Source organism: Chelmon rostratus, chromosome 5 (genome assembly GCF_017976325.1).
Source record: "Chelmon rostratus isolate fCheRos1 chromosome 5, fCheRos1.pri, whole genome shotgun sequence".
Classification (NCBI taxonomy): Eukaryota; Metazoa; Chordata; class Actinopteri; order Chaetodontiformes; family Chaetodontidae; genus Chelmon; species Chelmon rostratus.
The window spans coordinates 9,645,345-9,668,519 of NC_055662.1; the positions used below are offsets into that span (position 1 = coordinate 9,645,345).

The following is a 23,175-nucleotide window of genomic DNA, read 5'->3' on the forward strand; positions in this document are numbered from 1 at the left end:
CTCTTCTGCTTCCTGTTCAGAGCTCAGAGGAGGCGAAAAACAGCACCTACACTCATTCTCCATCAGTGACAGGTGGAGAAAAACAACATGTATCGATACTGCACCAGTTTTCAGGTGTCATTATCCCATTTAAGTCTTGATAAAATACTCATTCAGGCCCAAGCAAATGCTTTGAAATGCTGGATATTGATGACATGATCTGTTCTGATCATCAGCACTTGTTCTTAAAAGCACAGCATGCAATTTCTGCGGCTAGGGGCCGCTCAATCAAAACAATGACAAAAGATGCCGTTTGACGACTCTGAAGTAGCATGGGATCATGGGAGTTTCATGTCTTCATTTATAAACAACCACCAAATTTGGGATGGAAATGAGGAGTGATTAACACAAAAAATTGTAAACAATAGCAAGCTAGTTCGCAGACTTCTTTACTCGCTCTCTCAGGTATCATCTGTTGTTTCACGGGTTTTCCCAGAAGTTATAGCAACTACAGGAAGTAAAGGGGATATGACGCCATTGACAGACAACCAAATGAAACCTTGAATAAAATCACAATTCTATGGATTTGAATATTGTGGGAAACATTTGGGATATTGTAAGCACACAACTCAACAAAATATGTAACAGAGGTATAGTCGTGTTTAGACACTTTAAAGCAGAAATGTTACATATTATACCTTTAAAGTAAAGATGGGGTGAGTTGTTCTGCAGAAAGATTGTTGATTATCACCTTGTGTGTGCACTGTAATGATGCTAACCCACCACCCCGACCTCCTCACAACACCCTTGATCCCACCAGGAGTTCACTACATGTACAAAAGAATTTTTAACAACAAATCTTTAAACTGAATTGCCTATACTGAAGCTGTCACGGACTGAATCAGTAGCTGCTCTAACTTCAGCTGTGACACACAGCTGGCTACTTCTGCATTAAAACTTGATGAAAAGACCACGGAAGCTATAAAACCTAATCTGGTAACTGTTGTAACTAAGTGGGTGCTGAACTATGACCACAGTGCAGGGCCTGTATAGGCTAGTTTTTCATCTTGTGTGATCTTTAAACTGAACTAAATGTAATTATTCGAATCAGCAGAGTGATTCCAAAACTACTTTACAAATGTTCTGATAAAATATGGAGAAAAACTGTTTATAGAGAAAATAAACAGAATGATGAAACTGTACAGTACAAGCACTTCTTTAAAATGATCATTTCAATCAAAGTGCAGAGAAAATCACAACCACAGTGTAGACAGAAACATCTTATACAGTGGCATGCAAAAGGTTGGGTACCCTCTGTCAAATTTCTGTTGCTGTGACAAGCTGAGTGAGTAAAGGATGACCTGTGACCTGAGAGATTCTTGGGCTGTCTTGCATGCACTGCTCTTTAGAGGTCTATCAGATTTTCCAGGAAGTTTAGGCTTATTGGTCCTGCTTAACTGTTAGAAGGGTCTTCTTTTCATAAATTCTGCACCATTTTTTCTCAAAACATACCAAAAAGTTCTGTTTGAACTGCATCAGTCCACAGGACTTATTTCCAAAATGTATCAGACTCAGTCAAACTGGCAGTTTGATTTGCCTTTCTAGCAATCCGAGCTCTCTCAGGAAGTTCTTGGTCCTCTAGAACTCAATTTGACCTCAACTGTTCCTGTAACTGCCATTTCTCAGTTAAAATGTTGAGGAGGACCTTAACTTTATTACTTCTAGAGATCACTCCATCCTCTACTCCCTTTACTATTCACAGTGATAGAGATTTTGACCAGGGGTGCCCAAACTTTGGCGTGCCACTGTGGTGTGTTTATTGGACATTTCTCTTGACAGGTCTGAAAGAGAACAGAACTGTTTTGCTGTCTATTTTTTTTATTTTCACTTTATTAAACAGAAGCTGCATTTGGCTTTAGAGTAAGCTTCAGTCACCAGCATCCAGGCACTTCCGTGGCTCAAACTGGAAATTCAGTGGTCATGTAGCACTGGAAGATGCCGGAAGCTTAAAAAACAGACACAAACAACCCTAAAAATAATGGCCGCTTCTGATAGTGACTTTTGTGGCTTGAAAGGGAGATTGTCCATTTCCCACGGCAGGGCAAAAAGTCTGATTACCACTGATAATACACTCACTGCCTGGCCTCTGAACACAGTGAAACCTACCTGCCAGAAACAACTGATATTTGCATGGAGTCTGGTGAGGTTCAGAGGTGACCATCTTTGTGTACTAGGAGGGAAATCAATCTAAAACCTGACACAACACTGGCTGAATAGTAAGAAGGCTTACTAAAGGTTACTGTGCCCCTGTGTCTTTGCTCCAATGAGAAAAATCACCTCCATGTACTGCACTTGTAAAATCAATTAAGCTTGATTTTCACTGCGTTTTAATTGAGACTTGCTGCAGCTGGTCTGACACAGCCACCATTCAATTCCACATATAGCGTAAGGTTGCCATTCATTAATTGGTCAGAACAATTCAAACTTGTGACAATTTAAGTATTCATTTTGGCAGATGACTACTGACTTCTCATTGCATACTTTGCCTTCACAAAGACAGAGTGAGACAAACTTCTTCACGTCATTACAACATCAGGTCCATTTTCTCCATCATAAAAGTAAAGTGCACTTTGGCCAGAACATTTTACATTAAAGAAACAAAACAGAATGAACAGAATTAAGATGCACTGAGCTGCAGGTGAATTCTGCTTCACCTCTTCCACTCTTGGCCAAATGAAGTCTTTACTGCCACCTGATGGCAGAACTGATGATGTGCTCCAATGCAATGTCAACCCTTCTGGACGGTAGCAAAGTGACACTATTTTCACGGAAAATCCATCTTCTGTTTCAGGCTTCCATTTTTTAAAAATGGACATGGCACTCTTTAGACAGTACCATGGTATCACTTGAATCTCGATGCAGCCTTCTAGAAGAAAAACACTTCAAGACGTTGTACATTTTCAGTACATACTGAATGTATTTTGATGGATGCTGTTATGTTCATTATTTAGAGAAAAGCTAAAAGGTGCTGAATGAAGTCAAAAGAAACAATTACTGAGGGAGTTATATTTCAGTTATGAAACAATTCTTATTTAAGGACTTGTATTGGTAGATATCATTGTAATTATTGTAAACTTGTTATATTATATTGGTTAGATTTGGTGGAAACCAGCGATGGCACAATCTAGGTATTGGTCCATGGAACTATATTGCAATCACTCAAAGTGAAAACCTTGTATTTCTTATTCTAGTGTTTTTTTTTTTTTGTTACACTTTCCAAGAAGCTGAGTTCACTTTACACTCTCTTTAAAAAAAGAGAAAAGAAAGCCAGAAATGCATCACCAGCAACCTAAAATACATTTTTCTCTGAAAAGTTGAAATTTTGGAGATACAGTATGAGATACAAAACAAAATTAAAACTCCTTCTTTTAACTGCTATTCTTTGCAACTCTGACCATAAAGATCAAACCCCCCTGCCCCAAAAGTAAAAAAAAATTGCTGATCCCTTTTTGTAAAACTCTGAACCTGAAAGAAGTCAAAACTGAAAGTTTGCTTCAGAGGCTGAGCTCCTTCCTCCTTGTCTTCCTGTGGGCAAACTGGAAGCTTCCCGCAGTGAACAGTGTGACTGTATACAAGTGAAAAGAGGGTGGTATTAAGAAATAAATACTGGATAAATAGACTTTAAAACAAATTAATTCATGACCTTCACAACTGCAGCTGAAATCTGAAGCCACACTGTACCAATTCAAGAGTTCACGTAGGAAAAGGCAGAGTTGGGTTTGAAATACAGTGTGGTACGACTCCTGGTTTAGACACTGAACAATCCTCAGGGAATAAACCATCCTGTGCTCACAGTTGGACATGTACCGAATGCTCCAGCAGCGACGTCGTCAGGCAAACTCACCACTGATGGCACAAAACTGCTTTGAATTCATTCGATGTCAAGTGCATGAGACGTCCTCGATTCTGAATCCCTGCTCCCTCCAGAGATGCTGCTCTGACCTCCATGATGGAGAAACTGGCCGAGACGGACTCAGAGAGCTGTTTGTTTTCATTAACTCACCTCAGAAGGGGTTTTCCTTTCATTCCCAAAATATCATGAACAGCTGCCCCCTCGACTCACAGGAAGAGGTTGATTTTGGCAGGGACAGCCTTACAGCCGGTAGAAGAAAAGTATTGTCCCTGGACGGGAGTGTAGATCATGTCGCGCCCTACTGCCTCAACCACGTCATTCCGGGCGCAGATGCCCCGTTGACAGAGCTGTGAGTGGACACAGCGCTCCACGTGCCGTCGACTCAGCGGCAGGAAGGGAACGAAGCGGGTGATGAGCTTCTGTTGGATGATGCTGGAGTGGAAGAAGCCACCTGGAGAGAGAAACTCACTTCAGTTTCCTTCCTCTGACAGTAATGTAGCACTAGCTGGGCCTGCACAGCAATATACTGGTAAATTAGCTTGTTTGATCAACTGAACAAAGACAAGCAGCTGTTTCATCCCTGTGTCCTACATTTAGCTCATTATTGTGCACTGTACAGTGCACTGAGGAGGCTGAGCATCATCTCCAAAATATTATAGTATACGAATTACTGAATGTGGAAGTTAATTCACTATTCTATTTCTTAAATTTCTGAGCTTATATTTTTAAGAAATAGAAGCTGATAAATCTGTGGAAAAGATAAGTGATGTCACACATATTCCAGTTCAATCAATCGTTCAAAAAACGCCCAAAAATAGTCACCATTGCCCATGACAATTTCCTCAAGACCAAGATGATGTCTTAAAGTTGTTATTTGGCACAACCAAGGCCAAAGATATTAAGTTTATATCACACAAGAAAAAGACAAGCAGGACATTTTGCATTATTAATATTACAATATTAACGTGAGGCACCACATGTCAATAACAGAGCTCTAAAAAAAATTCTCTAAACAACCCTGATACAGAAATCACTCACAGAATTCTGATAGTGTAATGGCCCCAAATGCTTGTTTTTTTCTCTACTTTATATGCTTTACAAATGTACATAAACACACAAATTAAAAAAAAAAGAAAAGCTTTCTCAAATTTATGAAAAAGAAGACAGAGCTTTGTGCACAGTGCCTACCACAAAGTAAGACCGACTATTAACTGCAAGATAAACCCCAATTAATCAGTGATCAGTGATCTTTTCTTATTATTGGTAGAAAGAACGCATGGATTCAATAGCACATTTCAATCAGAAACTAGCTCAAAACTAGCCTAGTATATGGCTCTTCCATGTATGGTCAGTGTTCTATATTACGGTCAAATTATTAACGCAGATAGTTAGTGATATGCTCTATAATGTGAACTGCTAATCTGCAATTTTCTGTAGTGCTGCCAGAAATATTTAGTCTTAAAGTGTACTGAAGTAGCATATCACATGACATGGTCAAACTATATTTGAGGCAAAAAACACTGTATAGAAATAAAGTTGCAAGAACAATACTTTGATGTAAAAGAGAAATTACTTGCACCGACTCATTTTGAAAGAACAGCCAATGGGAAAACGCCAACATTCGACCGACCAATGGTGTAACTCACTCGGCTTTTATAAAGTATGCACTAATCGTTGAACGTTGTGCCGTCAAATTACAAAAGACTCTTACTTGTGTTGCTGTTGTACACTGTTTGTGCGATGGCTTCCTGCAAGTCGGCAAGCTTGATCTCCTCTCTGTCCCGTCCAGCCTGCCGGTTCTCCAGTGCCATTTTGTTAATCACCTTTTCTCCTGTGGTGCTGCAGGGGAAACGTTGAAAACACAGTCAGGGTCCATAAACACTGGCTAATGCTGCTGTTTCTGATGTGGAATCTTTGTTTTCTGTGTCCCTCAGACAGAATTTCCCTCCCTGAATATTCCACTTGATCAAACAAGAAGCTCGTCCTCCTCTTTGTTTCCTTTCATACCAACTTCAACTGAGTTTCACACAGTGATGAGAGGATACATTCTGAAGTGGTAGTGAAGTCTAATTTCTGTGGTCCATCACATTATTCATTTGTGGAAAAAAATCACCCACAATTCTTAAATTTGCTCATTTAGGATTTCCTCTGTTTTCATGGTGGCTGGTAGATTTTGGGCTGCAACTGCAGTTGTAGAGCAGTTTTCCCTGTTCAGATGCAAAAAGCTGACTGACATGACTGTGTGGCCAATCAGATGCTCTGCATGTTCATGTGCTTTGCAACGTGCAGGATGCAATTCTACTGTGTCTGGAGAAAGAGGAGGATTGAATGGTCGTCACTACGATTACTTTCCAGAGCTGTGAAATCCTGTCTCATGGTACTGTGCAGTGTTTTGGCGTCTGATAAACCTCCAAACTCAATCTCTTGCTCCAACTGTACTTCCTGTATTGTATTTCATCTTCTCACCTGTACCCTGAGCACCATGTCCCACCAATGTAGCCCTTTTTTTTCCAACCGGAACACCTTGTTTGTATGTATGTGCGTCTGTTTGTGAGTGTGTGCTGCTGGCCACCGTCAAATCAGATTCACCTTCCTTATAGAGGCAAATACAAGTCCCAATAATGTAAATCATTAAATTTTGGGGTGAAGACTTGGGTTAAGGTTAGGGTAAGGGTTAGGGTCATAGAGTAAGTCTCCAGAAAATTAATGTAAGGCCATGTAATGTCCCTAAAAATGATGGAAACACGACTATGTGTGTGTGTGTGTTTACCTGATGAAGACATAGATGGCCTTGCGGTAGTTGGTGCGAAATACAACGTGGGAGGGACCCAGGAAGGGCTCCAAGACATCAATGAGACCTGGAGGCATCTTCTCCATCTCATCAAAAATGAAGACAGAGCGAGCACACTCTGTCAGGTTCCCCTGCACCCAGCTCTTCAAGTCCTCCTGTGAACCAATGGAGGGAAATTCAGCCCTGACAGAAGTTTCAAAGGTGGCAAATGATTAGCACATTTCTCTTGCCCCCACCATAATTTTCTTTCAGTAAGTTCACAAAATTAAGCATTCAGTAAAAACCGAACAAATTCAACTTCTTGGCATCTCATTTTATCTCAGGACATATTCAAGATGATATTTGTTTCTTATTTTCGATAAAGTATTTTGACACACAGTAATTACTCATTACTACTCCTGTAGTAAGTACATTAATATTAACATTGCCCTACACAATAATCCCTAACTTACCCTGTAGTCCTTGACCTGGTCAGGTGAAGGGAAATGCAGCGTGGGAACAAATTGGTGGACATACGGGCTGCTCATCGCCGAGCCATACAGATGATTTCCCAGCATGGAGCTGACCAGCGTCTTTCCAGTTCCAGAGGCGCCATGGAAGGACAGCACCAGGGGCCGCTCAGGGCTTTTATTCTGAAGGAACCGCCCCACCTCCTCTGAAATGATGTCCTGGGCCAGATGCTGTCCATAAACATTCTTGTAGAGGTCCCACTCCAGGTCTGGTCAGGAGACAAGGACACCTGTGATGTTACTGTTACCAGACATCCTCAACACCTACTTGGCTGACAGATTATATCACGTTAACATGTGCCCCTTTTTAACCACACTGGTCCAGGAACTGGGAGCCACAGGAACTAAGGTCAGAAACTAAAAGCAATTTTGCAGTAAAAGCGCTACTTCAAGCAAATGAATGTTTTTTGGGGCTAGGCAGTGTGGCTGAGAAACTTAATGTAGACCCTGGTTCCTTCAGTCAAAATGCAGGTGTGGTTCCTCAGTTCCAGAAAAGGTCCTCAGGGCCACTGTGGCAGAAACAAGCTACAGGACTCGTCAGACTCCAGCCATGCAGATGGGTACTCATAACTCAACATGAGAAAATGATGAAATGAAAGATCGAGATATTTTGGACTTTACGGCTTTGATTTTGAACTCCTTTTTTTTATCTGTGCAGTACTACATGGCAGGAGTAGGGTGTCCTTTAGCATTAAAAGTAAACTAAAAACAAAAATATAATTTATTACCCTCACGAAAACAGCTGTGATGGGCTCTGGTCTGTCTTTGTCAGGACTGAATTAAGGAGTGAACTTGTAGAAGCAACTAAAAAGTAAAAAGCAGCTTGCAATTTGAAAAAACATCATTTATTCCAGCCTCTTTAAAACGTACATTCAGTGTTTAATAGCAGAGTACACTTCCCGTGTTTTGCTAGTTAGCACAAGGGCCAACTAGCAAAGCAGTTATTACAGTAACAGTATAAACTAGCTCTTCGTGAACACTGTAGACTAAAACGTCAGTTAACCAACTCTTTCTGGCCACGAACAAAACATGTCAAAAATGTTAAACTCACAGTTTGGCAGACAAACTAGCTGCTATACTTCATCTTTTCAGCTTAGCTACCTGGCTAACAAGAAGCGGCACCCGTTAGTTTACGTTCGCTACCTGCGTACGAGAGAAATATATTATCTTACCTCTAATTCTGGGTTTAAAATCGCAGTCACAGCTATCTAATAATGTGCAGTAAAGTTCCTGTAAAACGCCACAAACCGGATTATATAGGTATAAACACAGCATACACAGGATTGCCAACATTTTAGCTGACTGTTGGCAGACAGAGGAATCAAGTGGAACGTCTACCCTCTCTGTTTGTAGTTTTTCTACTTCAAGGAAGGCGTCCAGAAACACGTAATGAGTGACGGAGAGGACTACATTTCCCAGAAAGACAGTAAGGGGCGTACTGTGTCGTACACGTTGGAGGATCACAGTCCAAAAAGCACAGCGTTAAGAGCAGCATCTACAAAAATACTGACTCGTTTTTACCAATATATATGCAGAAATTAAGTAGAAATATGTTTAACAAACGTAACTATGCTCGAGATATTTACAAAACATGTCAGTTGGGGCTGTATGTTAGAATAGAATAAAATAATGTGGGAAACAGCTGTTTTCTAAGCAAATAGTTCAAGAGAAAATAAAGGTCTATGCACTTAAACATTTGTATTTGTAATGAACTCTGATCTTGCATGGAAAGAAAGTAGAGTAGAACAGAACATCCTAGAAAATGTCATTTGTACAGTAGAGGGTGCTGTTAATGTGGAAATGATCTAATATGGAGCCATGGTGTAATTAAGTAAAGTAGCCTCAGTATTTATAGCGAAACTGGCCACAGCTGAAAAAGTGAACCGAAAAAAAGTTTGTATAGTTTTCTTTTTTCGGTCATGACACACATGACAGTAACACAACTTGTATTTTGTTATTTACAGTATCCACAGTAATCATTTTTCTTGCAGTATTCAGTCAGCTCACATGAGCACTGCCTCCATGAGCACATACTCTATCATAGTGACAGCTCTCTGTAGAAGATCTAGGTGCCAGATTATCACTCCACTGCTGTATTCGTATACTTCTGTTTTCATTCTCACAGTCCTGCATGTATCTGTATTTCTTTATGTGTCACATAAGGTAAGCTTGTTGTGTGTGAGAAATCTATATGGGTTTACTATTTCTCAATACGCAGCATGAGTTAGCTTTAGTGGAGGCTGAGAAATAAGCTTCAGGCATGTGTGTGGCAAAAACAGACTGTTTCATTTCATAAACAGGCTTGGCAGTGAGGTAAACATATTTATTTACATTTCAGAAAAATATTAGACATTAATACTATGTTAAGTTATAGACATCTTCTGTACCTGTGGGCTGTATTTGTGAAAATGAGGTCAAGTCACTCACCTCATTCAAGATTTCAAGATGGCACAGAGTACAGCTTCATTACAAGAACTCTCTACTGCTAGTACCCTGACTCTCTCTGATTTTCAGTGCTTGCTCCTGCATGATTTAGAAAGTTCAACCTGCCTCAACAGTTGCTGATCTAGCAACCACCCTGATGAATAGTTTGCTAGGTGTCACTGACCCTCTGACACCAAGACATCCACTGACTGGCCATTTATCATCCAATAATGCAGTTTTTACTGTGTACATTCATCGCTCACTTTCACTGTCAACATAAATCCCTGCACATTGCAAATTTTATTGGATACACTGTTTATTGAATCATCATTCTTTGTATATATTGTTTGTTGTTTCTTTTATACTTTTTCACTATTTAACTTATTGTTCAGTCTTTGTTTTTCACAGCTTTAAATGGTACCATGCAGTCAGCCTTGGTGATATGCTTGGCTGCTGTCCTGGGGTCAACCTCGGCCAACAGCTCCTTCACCCTCCGCAGGATGCCCAACTCTAAAGGTTTACTCTCTGTGGGCATTAGTGATGACTGGTACCTGCTCAGTTTGAAAGAAGAGACCGTCTTCACTACCGGCGAGAAGCACATATTCCCGTCCTCCACCCTCAGTGGATCAATGCCCACTGACCTTTCATCCACTTGCAGCCTCTCAACGTAGCTCTGAGGGCCCAGGTACAGCTCTGAGTAGCAGCAGCCACCTGCATCTGAGGATGGAGAGGCCTGGTTCGGATAAGGTTGGGGTCCATCATTACACTGTTTGTGGAGGGTCCTGTTAGGAAAGGGCGGGGATGGAGCCACACTGGCTGCCTGGCTAATGCTAGGGCTTCTAGTCTGTGGAACTTTTTCCACTTTTTTCAAGACCAAATATTCTGTTGTCTCATCAAAAAGATAGATGAGAAAATTGTCCATTGCCTTAAGACAAATTAATTAAAAACAGCTCACAAAAGTTTCATTTTCCTGAGAAATGCTCACCACTTTCCTAAAACTAGTACTTGGTGAAGTGTGTGTGACTGAGACAAAAGTAGGTAGTGTGTGTGGTCATGGTAAATATGTAACATGTCACCCAGTGCAAAGGTCTGGCTCATTGATATGTTTTTAATTTTTGGACAACAATGGAGCTCTGTGGCAGTAAGATACAATAAGATATTGCTTTGGTCTTTTCATGGAATTTCAGACAATTAAAAAAGTATAGAATATCAACAGACTTATCCATTAAATTAGGCTTAAATTAGGCTAAAGTGTAAATCACATGATTTAAGATATTCCTTGATCACAATTCTCAGCATTTGAGAAATTAAGTTTAGAAAAGCAAAACATTTTCAACCCCTTTGCGTTCATACAGTTCATCTTTCATTTTTTGAACATAGATTGTCCCTTTTCTTTGCATAACCCTTTACCTGTTTTAAAGTCAGTGAACAAGGTTACTTAGTTCATGCACATCTGGTATGAGCACAATGACCTTCAACTTACATGACACTGACTTTACTATCATGACTGACAATACTCAATGTATGTAGGAGCAATATTAATATTCTTTACTATCAGTTTACTTTATTATCAGTTTCCGTTATTATATATTTCTTTTGTTAAGTTTAAAAAAAAATCAACTCCAGCTTTTTAAGATCTTTTTTTTGCTCTGCAAAATAAATGCTCAGTGGATGTGCTGAAGCTGAGATTCAATTGTAGAAATAAAAAGAAAAACCATCCACACTCTTTGATCTGTGCATTTTTCACTTATTGATGCAAGGTTTCTGTCAGATCCTCATCGAGCATCCTTTAAACTATGAATAACAAACTGTAACAGTCATAGCAGCTATTCAAACTAAAAATGGAAAGTGTTTACAGAAAGGACAAAAATCAGGAAATGTGATTAAATACAGAATAAAAGAAATAAAATAATTTAATTGTTATTATTAATAATCATCATCTGCCTTTGCTCCACATCAATCTGCAAACACAGATCAGCTTTATCTCAGAAATACAGCATTACCTGCTGCTTTTAACACAATTTGCCCCAGCTGGGGATTATCTTATCTTATCTTAAATTCAAACTCAGAGTTTGCCACGTGAGACTCAACCGGCTCTCCCTTGTGTAACCACCTTCTGCTGCTGCTGCTGCATACCACACACACTCTGAACTTTAGTCCTGTTACTTCAGCGCCAACACCCTCCGAGCTGCTCTGACCGCCTGTGCTGGACGACAGGCAGTCAATGAAGGAGGGAGAGTGAGGGAGGCTGGACGCACCAACAACAAGCTTTTGCTGATTCATCCAATCTGTTGACTGACACTGTCTCGGTAAGTGATGATATCAAAGAGTGAAGACCAGTGAAAGAGGTTTAGAAGCTAAACAGGCTGGTGGTATGTTAATACAACACTAAAAAAAACTTTTTAATGATTTGTCAGTGCAGTTGTTTTTGTGTTTTGTTGGATGGTGTCAGTAGGAGTATTACTGTCATGTATATGTGCATGAATGGACTGTTCAGCTGAGTCAAATAGCAACTTCCAGATGTTTCCTATTAACAAGCTCAACAACACAACCGGACTCTATGAACGCATCGAGCAACCGGACATCAAACTTTGCCCATTCAGAATTACAGCATTGCTGAAGTTCAATTTAAAAACAGTGAGAAGAAAATCAAAGTGTATAGGTTTGGATGAGCAAAGTCATGGCAACAAGAAATGAGACCCAGATACCACCACCAAAAAAAACAAAACAAAAAAAAAATCAAAAAAGGAAACTGGAGAAAGTAATTAAAGCAGGAACATTGGGTAATTATTTTAGAAACATTTGCTTATCAGCTCACAAATTAGCTTCATGTATCCTGTGTGTGGACGCCCAAAATGTGGACCAAAATTTAAGCCATCTTTGCATGTGAGAACTTGTCCATGTATGCAGATGCATAATGCAGTATATATAATAATATATAATGCGGTAACAGAACCACATGTATGTCTGCTGTCCATGGTCATTCTGAAGTACTGTATATCCAGCCCTTTACACTTGATTAGATAAGTGCCTTTTTCGTTTGAGTTGCATCACTTTAGCTTATGATTTTTAAACTTTTTCCAGAAGTCAAATTTCTTCTGTGTTTAACTTCTGCTAAATTGTCCATCAAACTTGGAACAAATCTTACGTGACAAAAACACTAGTTCACATCTGCAGTACCTACAGATCATGCTTTCCAGACTACAATAAGAACTAGTGCTACAGGCACTGCAGATGTCAAATGAAACATGGTTCTGCGACCATATGGTGTTACTAATTTAATCACATTACAGACTAATCTAACCCACAGTTTTAGTTCTTCATAAGGTTCAGGAGCGCTGCAACGCCGTCATTTTATAAACCAAAAACCAGAGTTTGTGGTTGATAAAATGGTTTGCAAATGGAGGTGCAAATAAGAATCAGATGCAAAATAAGAACAATAAGGGTGCTAATAAGAACAAGGTGCAAATAAGCAACAATGGAGCAAAAAAAATAAAAAACAGCAAAAAAAAAAAAGTATTTGGATGTTTATATTCAGAGAAGAATAGAAGTTATTGCACATAATAGCTATACATTGGATTGTACAGTCTGACAGTGGAGGAATGTGTCAGGAAGGTGGGATTTATAGGGAAACTATGGGGTGAAACCCAGATGCAGACTCGAGGTTGCTTGGTTCAAATGATTATATTTATTAAAAACAAAGAGAAACACTACTAAGGGAACTATGGTTTAACACACACACTAGGGATAAGGGCTATACATGCAACAAGGGCAACACAGGGAAAAACTGAACAATAACACACTAACACAACACACAATGATGGATGAAACAAAGACGGCACAAGAAACAAACACAAACAGGGCTTTTACAATGACGAGACTTGGAACAAACAGGCTGTGGCGTGGGTAAAAAATAAACACAAGACTTGACTAAGCACTACGGCTACAAAAATTAGAAAGCCAAAAACGCTCCCGAAGGAGGAAGAAACAAACGACTACGAGAGATCAAAGAACTACACTAACAAAATAACAGAAACAAAATTCACTCCTGAAAACTAGGAGGAAAATAACACTACTATTAAATAAAACAAAACCAAGGGACAATCTAACAAAGAACTGAAATTCGGCAATAACTAGCGAAAACCCAAACAAAGCTTGACTATACAAATTATAATAAAAGGAAAACTCACAAGGAACACGGCACAGACATGAACACACATGAACACAAGACACAACGGAGCTGGGGACAAGACTAAGACAACACAAGAAACTCACTAACACAAAACGTGGCGGAACTGTGACAAGACAAGACTAGAAACTCAATTACATAAACTGTGGCAGAACTAAAGACATAGACACGACTAGGAACAAACTATCAATGAATAAAATAAAGAACAGAAAACGCTCCCGATGAAGGAAAACACAAAAGCTATGAATACGCAACTGACCAACTGAAAGAACACGATGAGAAAAACTCAAAATACACTCCTAAAAATGGAAAAAACAAGAATCTAGCAAAAGTAAGTAACAGAAAATCACTCTTAAATGAGGAGAACAATTTGGCAAAGCTATGAACTAGGAAAAGAAAACAGAAACTAAGTTATTAAGGTTACAAACAAATAACACGCACGACAAAACTATGGCCTGGGAAACTCAAAAACAGCTAGGGAATAGCAGACAACACTAAGGACGGGGACACTACATAAAACAAGACATGAACATAAACGAAGACAAGAACAAGACGTTAAACTAACTAGAACTGTGGCAAATACAGACAAAGACGAACCAAGGAACAACTCAGACCTGAACAGAAACACAGACATGAAGAAAGGCAACGCAGCAGTCTGTCACTGAAGCTGCTCCTCCGCCTGGAGATGGTGCTGTGCAGTGGATGATCAGGATTGTCTATTATGGACAGGAGCTTGTTCAGTGACTGTCACTCTGCCACAGATGTTAGACTGTCCAGCTCTGTGCCAACGACGGAGCCTGCCTTCCTCACTAGTTTGTCCAGGCGTGCTGCGTCCTTCTTCTTCAGGCTGCTCCCCCAGCACACTACTGCGTACAGGAGGGCACTCGCTACCACAGACTGGTAGAAAATCTGCAGCAGCTTCTTGCAGATGTTGAAGGACGCCAGCCTTCTGAGGAAGTACAGGCGGCTCTGTCCTTTCCTGCACAGAGCGTCAGTGTTGGCAGTCCAATCCAGTTTCTCATCCAGCTGCACTCCCAGGTATTTGTAGGTGTGAACCACCTCCACGCAGTCCCCTTTGATGATGACCGGTTCTGGACATGGCCTGGGTCTCCTAAAGTCCACCACCATCTCCCTGGTCTTGGTGGTGTTGAGTCTATGTGTAGTCTATGACTATGACACTGACTATGACTATGACTATGACTATGGTAAGGAACGCAGACAGCGAAATAACACAGACAACGACCCGACAAAGACTGGGGGAAAGACACAGACTTAAATACACAAGGCAGGAACACTAATGACACACAGGTGAAACACATCAGACAATCACACAGGAGGGAAAACACAGGAAGTAAAGCAACACAAAGACACATGTAACCAAAACCAGGCAAAGACAAGACACAATGGGAAACTTAACAAAAAACCTACGTGAAGAGCACGGGTCATGACAGAGTGAATGAATGACCTGCAGTTGCGCTACAATAGGAAGAACGAGAACAATAGAGGTGCAAATAGGAACAAACGGAGCAATAAATTACAACTGTGAAAATTTATAAAATTAAATTTGTTAAGGTGATGCATAGTCTTGAACTCAACAATTGTAAAGCTTTGACAGAACTAACGTCCTTACATCCCTTGTCAGAATCTCTTTCAGAGATGCAGCGACCGACCTTGGTAGCACTTGTGCTGCTGCTCGGCTCTTCACCCTTGGCAAATGGAGGGAAAGTCCTGGTGTATCCTTTGGATGGAAGCCACTGGGTCAACATGAAAGTCCTCATTGAGGAGCTTCACTCCAGAGGCCACGAAATCACAGTGGTACGGCCATCAGACAGCTGGTACATCAAGCCAGAGTCCCCACACTACAAGTCCATCACTATAAATTCCGCTGCTGGATTTGATGAGAAACACTTTGGGTCATTTGTAACCAAAATGCTGAACATGCGGCGGGAAGGTGCTTCACTTTGGCGTCGGATATCTCTGGAATATGAACTAGTGGAACAGTTCTATCAGATGAATAAGCAGGTGCTTCAGATGGTGGAGGAGATGTTTGAGAATACTAAACTGATGCAGAGTCTCCGTGATACCAAATATGATTTGGTTCTGACGGACCCTGCAATTGGTGGAGGGGTGCTTCTGGGTCACCGTCTGGGTCTCCCAATTGTCTTTAATGTAAGGTGGACTATTCAGGGTGAGGGGCATCATGCAATTGCCCCATCCCCATTCTCCTACATCCCAATACCAGGAACAGAACTGACTGACAAAATGACGTTTCCCCAGCGGGTCAAGAACGTTCTTTACTATTTCTTCACTCGTTTTCAAATTTGGTATGTCACAGACCCCAATTATAAACCATTTGTTCATCGTTTCTTTGGAAATGATGTACATTACATGGAGCTGTTTCAGGCAGCAGACATCTGGCTGATGAGGAACGATTTTACCTTTGAGTTCCCACGGCCGACAATGCCAAACATTGTCTACATGTCAGGATTTCAGTGCAAACCCTCCAAGCCCCTGTCTAAAGAGCTAGAGAATTTTGTTCAGAGCTCTGGCGAACATGGCGTCATCATTATGACTTTGGGAACCTTGGTGGAAAAACTTCCTGAGGACATTGTTGAAGATATTGCTGCTGCTTTTGCCCAACTTCCTCAAAAGGTGATCTGGAGGCACAAAGGCAAAAGACCATCCACCCTTGGCAACAACACCTTACTAATGGACTGGCTGCCTCAAAATGACCTCCTGGGACACCCCAAGACCAGAGTGTTTGTGGCCCATGGAGGCACCAACGGAATCCAGGAGGCCATCTACCATGGCGTCCCCCTGGTCGGTCTGCCCCTCATGTTCGACCAGCAGGACAACTTTTTCAGGATGAAAGCAAAAGGTGTGGCCAAAGTCCTGGACATTGCAACTGTGAACAAAGACATCTTCCTGGAGGCGTTGAAGGAGGTACTCCATGAACCAACCTACAGGGAGAAGATGACAATGCTGTCCAACCTGCACAGAGATCAGCCCATGAAACCATTGGACCGTGCCATGTTCTGGATCGAGTTTGTCATGAGGCACAAAGGAGCGAAGCATCTCAGGACGGAGTCTTACAAGATGTCCAACATCCAGTATCACTCCATTGATGTGGTGGCATTTCTGCTTGCAGTTATTTTGCTGGCATTTATTGTTTTTATTTCAACAGTTAAGTTTTTGTGGCGGAGAGTGATCTCGAGAGGCAAAGCCAAAAAAGAATAATGACAGTGCTCCAAGATTTGTTCCATTTTCTGTATCCTGATTTCTTGTATAGAAAACAGTAACATTCATGAGCTGTTATGGTTTCCATATTGAGAGTCCTGATCAGGATAAAGACAGTCCTACATTGGTATAACATTCCTGAGTGCCTGTAGCTGACTCAACACACAAACTTGTCTAATGACATCAATGTTTCTGTTCTGTTCTCTGTTTGTTTGCTAGCATGATGTATATATAACAAATACAATACAACTTGGGGACAAGTTAGTTCTTGAGTCAAGAAATCAGTTTTTAATCCTTATCCAGCAACATTTGGAAGGATTTGGTGCAGGTTTTTAAACATTTTTCTTATTCTCGTAAATTATTGCATTTCCTTGAATAAAATCAAAAAAGATAAATTTTGTAAAAAAAACTCACTTGTATCTCGTGGTTGTCTATCACTTGGGCTGGGTGATGATTCAATAGTGCTTATGACTTCAGGTGATGTGATGTCATGTTATCATTTCAGAAATGAGTGTTGTCCAAATGATGATTTCAAGCGAGCTGTAAATAAAAACTAATAAAGGGATTTAGAACGTTTTTTTGAAGCTTTGTTTTACACATATGAAGAGTTTGGTCTTGTGCACTGCACAACACTAGAACACAGTCTGATTATTTTAGATGCACTTTGGCACAAGGACAAGAACATTTTGTGTAAATGCTTAATAATTTGTATTGTCTCTGTTAAATCAAGGATAAATAAATGGTGTGTATTGAATTACTGTTGTCTGCCTTGAAGTAGGTGGTGTCATTGATGAGAACCACCAAAGCTCAGCAGCTTATTGGTATCCTCTTACACTACACTTCTAGTGTTAAATTAGTTTTGGGTTCCTGTAAAAGGAAAGCACTTGTGGGAAATTACCATTGTTTCAGTTTTTTCTCACACTTACTGCTTTCCATTGCAGTAGACTGTTTCACAGTTATATACTTCAATATTTGTCCATCTAGTATTTTTCTTATATAATTATTATTTGAGAGCCGACAGTGTAGATTGGCAAAAAACATGGAGAGAGACATGTATGACATGCAGCAAGTTCTGTTTTTCACAAAGATTGTTCATATATTTATCCAGCCAAGAAAACAACAACAATTTAAAGCTGCACTTTAATCTTGATAAGATATCCATGAATACTACAAACTACTGCCATGAAGGGTGTCGAAGCTTCCCAAGCAGTATGAAATTGAATGGGACTGAATGAGACTGAAGAGTTTTGCCAAATATGGACATAATAATTCAACTACAGTCCAGAGTACATATAAAGTATGTGTGTGTGTGTGTGTGTAACAAAACAAAAATAACAAAAATAGAAAAGATTTACCCACACAATTAGCGGCCTGCTCCTTGTTTACTAAGGATTTAACTACATCATTATTATACAAAGAGGAGACAGAGCGTTGTTTGGTATTACACTAACTGTTGTTGTATGGAGTCGAGAGCTGGGATTCTCCACTTGCCAACAGAGGCCGGTCGTCCTGCTCCCTATTTACATCTGCCTCCCTCTGGTGGAGAGAGGAAGGACTGCATGGAGACACAAAGAGAGAGAGAGTATTTGTCCAAACTAAATTCTGGTGGGGAGTACAGTCACACAAGGGAAAAATAATTCTTTAAACTTCATTCCTGTTTATTATATTTTGTGAAGCTCTCCACAGAGTTTGTTGTTTTTCTAAATGTTGACAAATTAAATCTTGCGGGTATCACTTTACTGGGCATTTTCATTTTCTTCTTGATCTTTTACTGTGTACAGAAGCACTCACAGACTTAAACACAGCCATCACTCAGACATTCTGTCTGCAATGCCATCAGTTTTTGTTTTTTGTTACGATGATTACATGATGGATCTTCATAGTTTCATGTGGCCTATCTCCATCTAAATGTTTTGATGCTCATTTTAAATTTGTGCAGAGAACTTCCTTGCAAAACACTGAAATCCTTTAATCGAAAAATTTAAGTGGAAAAACCACAAAGACAATGTATCAAATGTTAAAACTGAGAAATTTAATTGGTTTTGAAAATCATATCCTCATTTAAAATTTGATGGCAGCAACACATTTAAAAGAAGCCGGGACAGGGTCATGTTTATCACTCTGTCGCATCACCTCTTCTTTTCAAACCGTTTGCCATTTTTATTCTAGTATGGCCATGGAGCACCCATTGTGGCAGTTGGTATTTCCTGTGTATTTATTGTGAAGGTCCACTTCCCGTTTTGTTGTGTGGTGCGCTAACTTCTTTTCTGTTTCCGGAGGCACCTTTCCCCCCGCTGCGTCAAGGAGTGATTGGGCGCACCTGGATTCACTTACTGAATCAGGACGCCTATTTATACTCTGCTGAGATGCTCCTCGACGCCAGAGTATACTCCTTCGTACTGTGGTACCAGTTGGCTTCGTGTCTGCCTAGTGGTAAAAGTGTTTGATCGTGTCGTTTGAAAATCTTCCAGTGAAGTAATTGTTTGTCTCTTTTAATTTGTTTCAGTGTCTCCCGTGCCCACACAGCCCAGCACTCTCTGGACCTTTTTGTGTTTTTGTTTTTGGACCGCATGCTTCGAGTGACTGTTTATTTCCCCTGTGTTGTAAATAAACCTTTGTTTAACCCTCTCCGTTTCCGCTCCTGGGTCCCTCTCAGCATTAATCGCCACACCCATTTGAGTATGTGAAAATGAAAAGGGTAAATTTGATCACTGCAATTTCATTTTCACCCAAATAACATGTACATAAATGCAAAATCACTATGCTATCATGGAATTACATTTTCAAGTTTGCAATATCTTTTTCATTAAGGCCCCTCTGGGTTTCCATACTTACTGACAACAGTTTACTTCATCTGCTGTGGTGTTAAATGTCTACTGAAGTGAAATGACCTAAATTCTTTGGTTCCTTGACCTAAATTCCAGACTGGTTATGCCCTACACCTTGGGTGTCACAACCTTTTCTGGTCTATGAAACAGTTGTTAAGCTTTCATGTAAATTTGGGCCCTCATTTGTATTCATTTTTCTAAGTGATTAACAAGAAGCTTGTCCCTGCTGGAAGTCAGAAGACACTTTCACTCTTTGTTTCCTTTCATACCAACTTCAACTGAGTTTCACACAGTGATGAGAGGATACATTCTAAAGTCTGATTTCTGTGGTCCATCACATTATTAATTTATGGAAAAATCACCCACAATTCTTAAATTTACTCATTTAGGATTTCCTCTGTTTTCATGGTGGCTGGTAGATTTTGGGCTCCAACTGCAGTTGCAGAGCAGTTTTCCCTGTTCAGATGCAAAAAGCTGACTGACATGACTGTGTGGCCAATCAGATGCTCTGCATGTTCATGTGCATAGTGGTCACTAACATTACTTTCCCAGCATGGAGCTGACCAGCGTCTTTCCAGTTCCAGAGGCACCATGGAAGGACAGCACCAGGGGCCGCTCAGGGCTTTTATTCTGAAGGAACCGCCCCACCTCCTCTGAAATGATGTCCTGGGCCAGATGCTGTCCATAAACATTCTTGTAGAGGTCCCACTCCAGGTCTGGTCAGGAGACAAGGACACCTGTGATGTTACTGTTACCAGACATCCTCAACACCTACTTGGCTGACAGATTATATCACGTTAACATGTGCCCCTTTTTAACCACACTGGTCCAGGAACTGGCTGTCAGATTTTAAAACTCTGATGTATCTGTATAAGCCTGAAGCCTCGACTACAACACTGGAGACTAAAGCGTCAGTTAACCAACTCTTTCTGGACACGAACAAAACAAAATGTCAAAAATGTTAAACTCACAGTTTGGCAGACAAACTAGCTGCTATACTTCATCTTTTCATTGGGTCACAGCTGTCTAATAAGATGCAGTTCCTGTAAAACGCCACAAACCGGATTATATAGGTATAAACACAGCATACACAGGATTGCCAACATTTTAGCTGACTGTTGGCAGACAGAGGAATCAAGTGGAACGTCTACCCTCTCTGTTTGTAGTTTTTCTACTTCAAGGAAGGCGTCCAGAAACACGTAATGAGTGACGGAGAGGACTACATTTCCCAGAAAGACAGTAAGGGGCGTACTGTGTCGTACACGTTGGAGGATCACAGTCCAAAAAGCACAGCGTTAAGAGCAGCATCTGCAAAAATACTGACTCGTTTTTACCAATATATATGCAGAAAATAAGTAGAAATATGTTTAACAAACGTAACTATGCTCGAGATATTTGCAAAGCATGTCAGTTGGGACTGTATGTTAGAATAGAATAAAATAATGTGGGAAACAGCTGTTTCCTAAGCAAATAGTTCAAGAGAAAATAAAGGTCTATGCACTTAAACATTTGTATTTGTAATGAACTCTGATCTTGCATGGAAAGAGAGTAGAACAGAACATCCTAGAAAATGTCATTTGTACAGTAGAGGGTGCTGTTAATGTGGAAATGATCTAATATGGAGCCATGGTGTAATTAAGTAAAGTAGCCTCAGTATTTATAGCGAAACTGGCCACAGCTGAAAAAGTGAACCGAAAAGACTTTGCTTCAGTCATGTGTGTGGCAGAAACAGACTGTTTCATATCATAAACAGGCTTGGCAGTGAGGTAAACATGTTTATTTACATTTCACATTTCAGAAAAACATTAGACATTAATACTATAATAATAACGTAAAGTCATAGACATTTTCTGTACCTGTGGGCTGTATTTGTGTGGATGAGGTCAGGTCACTCACCTCATTCACATCGTGACAATGAGAGCTTCAGGATGTGTGATTATGCGAAGAAGATGCAGCTTTTATTTTGAAGGAACCAGGAAGAACATGACAGACAAAAGGGGAACTTAAAAAACAAAAAACAAAAGGACTGAACTGAAAGTGAACTGACCCCAACACTGACTACAGCACATTTAATCTCATTAAATAGTTGCTTAATATTAGAAAATCCTAATGATTAACACATGGAGATAAAAATAAGACAAAATCTGGAAATGTGGATACAATGTTATTCTGTTAGTGGGTTGTACAATATGACATACAGTTGGTACAGTTGTAGATTTAGGGAAGGTCCAGCCTTCAGACAGACATAAACACATTTCTATACATTTACCAAACAGACTGAGGCACAGCCTCATCTTAATACACTTTTTCATGAAAACAGATCTCAGGCTTCCTGGAACAGAGAAGTTGTTTTTCTGCAGAACAAACCCACGGCAGCACAACAGAACCTGGTGCAGTGCTGTGTATTTACACTGATATCTGACCTTCACATTGGTTCATTGTGGGACAGATCAAGTCCTCTGGTAAGGAACTTTAACATATTACTGAAAGATTCTTTCAGGATAAAGTTGATTTCTGACTCTGGCATTGGCACACTGAAATCTCATAGTGGTACAAGTCCTCAATTAAAAATATAAATAGTGGGAAATGAGACTGTGATGAGGATGGTAAATGAGAATACAATGAGCTGTGACAGTAGATTTTGCGTCTTCCTGGTTTGTGATGTTTTGTCCTCCAGGGTGCAGCACTACCTCATACATCCTGCCACCACTCTGCCACACATCTTCAAAGGTACTGAAAACACTGGGATTAGAAATTAACCATTTATCTTGACAACATATTAGAAGCTAACATTCATCCCGCTGATGTGCTTTTGAACAAGAATCTGAATCAAGCTCCACAGAACCACATGAAAGGTTAGTTTCACCAAACTGTTTGAGTTCAGTTTAATGTCTAGAGTCTAGATGCTTATGAAGTGTGTTTGTGGCTGGAGCCTCGCTGTTTGAAACAACATGTTCTCTCTTTTAATGCCTTCAATGCTCAGGGGCAGCTGGAAGGCCATCAGAACCCCAGCTGCTAGAAGGAACTGCTCAGTGTTCAACAGGCTGTCACATGTAGGAATGAGAACATGACAGGGAGCTCATCCTGAAAAAACAAAGCTATTCAAAACAGGTCTGGGGTCAGCGTGGTCTGACGGGTGGCTCCAGCCTGTTGGACAAGGCGGTCAGCACCTGGTCAAACTTAGCGTATCGCAGAGCCTGGCTCTCCTCAGCTCCCCTGCTCCCCCACAGCAGCCTCATCTGGAAGTCAGTCAGGAAGAGCTCCAGGACCTCCGCCTGCTCCTGGAAACCTGCAACATCACATCA

At 40.5% G+C, this 23,175-nt stretch overlaps 3 protein-coding genes across 4 annotated transcripts in view; 1 reads left to right on the forward strand and 2 right to left on the reverse strand.

Moving 5' to 3' along the window:
- Positions 1 to 435: 435 nt before the first annotated feature.
- On the reverse strand, positions 436 to 8,525 carry tor2a (torsin family 2, member A). The gene is made up of 5 exons (XM_041936561.1): positions 8,365 to 8,525; positions 7,136 to 7,401; positions 6,663 to 6,838; positions 5,604 to 5,731; positions 436 to 4,343 (listed from the first exon to the last, which is right to left on the reverse strand). Exons 1-5 carry the CDS (start codon positions 8,483 to 8,485, stop codon positions 4,099 to 4,101), a joined length of 936 nt encoding a protein of 311 aa, XP_041792495.1. The 5' UTR covers positions 8,486 to 8,525; the 3' UTR covers positions 436 to 4,098.
- A 7,029-nt stretch (positions 8,526 to 15,554) lies between these two features.
- LOC121606323 (UDP-glucuronosyltransferase 2A2-like) lies at positions 15,555 to 17,255 on the forward strand. Its single transcript, XM_041936560.1, has one exon. The coding sequence runs from the start codon at positions 15,570 to 15,572 to the stop codon at positions 17,040 to 17,042; it is 1,473 nt and encodes a 490-aa protein (XP_041792494.1). The 5' UTR covers positions 15,555 to 15,569; the 3' UTR covers positions 17,043 to 17,255.
- A 4,383-nt stretch (positions 17,256 to 21,638) lies between these two features.
- sh2d3cb (SH2 domain containing 3Cb) overlaps positions 21,639 to 23,175 on the reverse strand; it is a 35,247-nt gene continuing 33,710 nt past the window's right edge. For both annotated transcript variants that reach the window (XM_041938103.1, XM_041938105.1), the window contains one exon: positions 21,639 to 23,159. In XM_041938103.1, the coding sequence (XP_041794037.1) occupies positions 22,990 to 23,159 (170 nt within the window). In that variant the 3' untranslated portion in view covers positions 21,639 to 22,989. The remainder of the gene's footprint in view (positions 23,160 to 23,175) is intronic.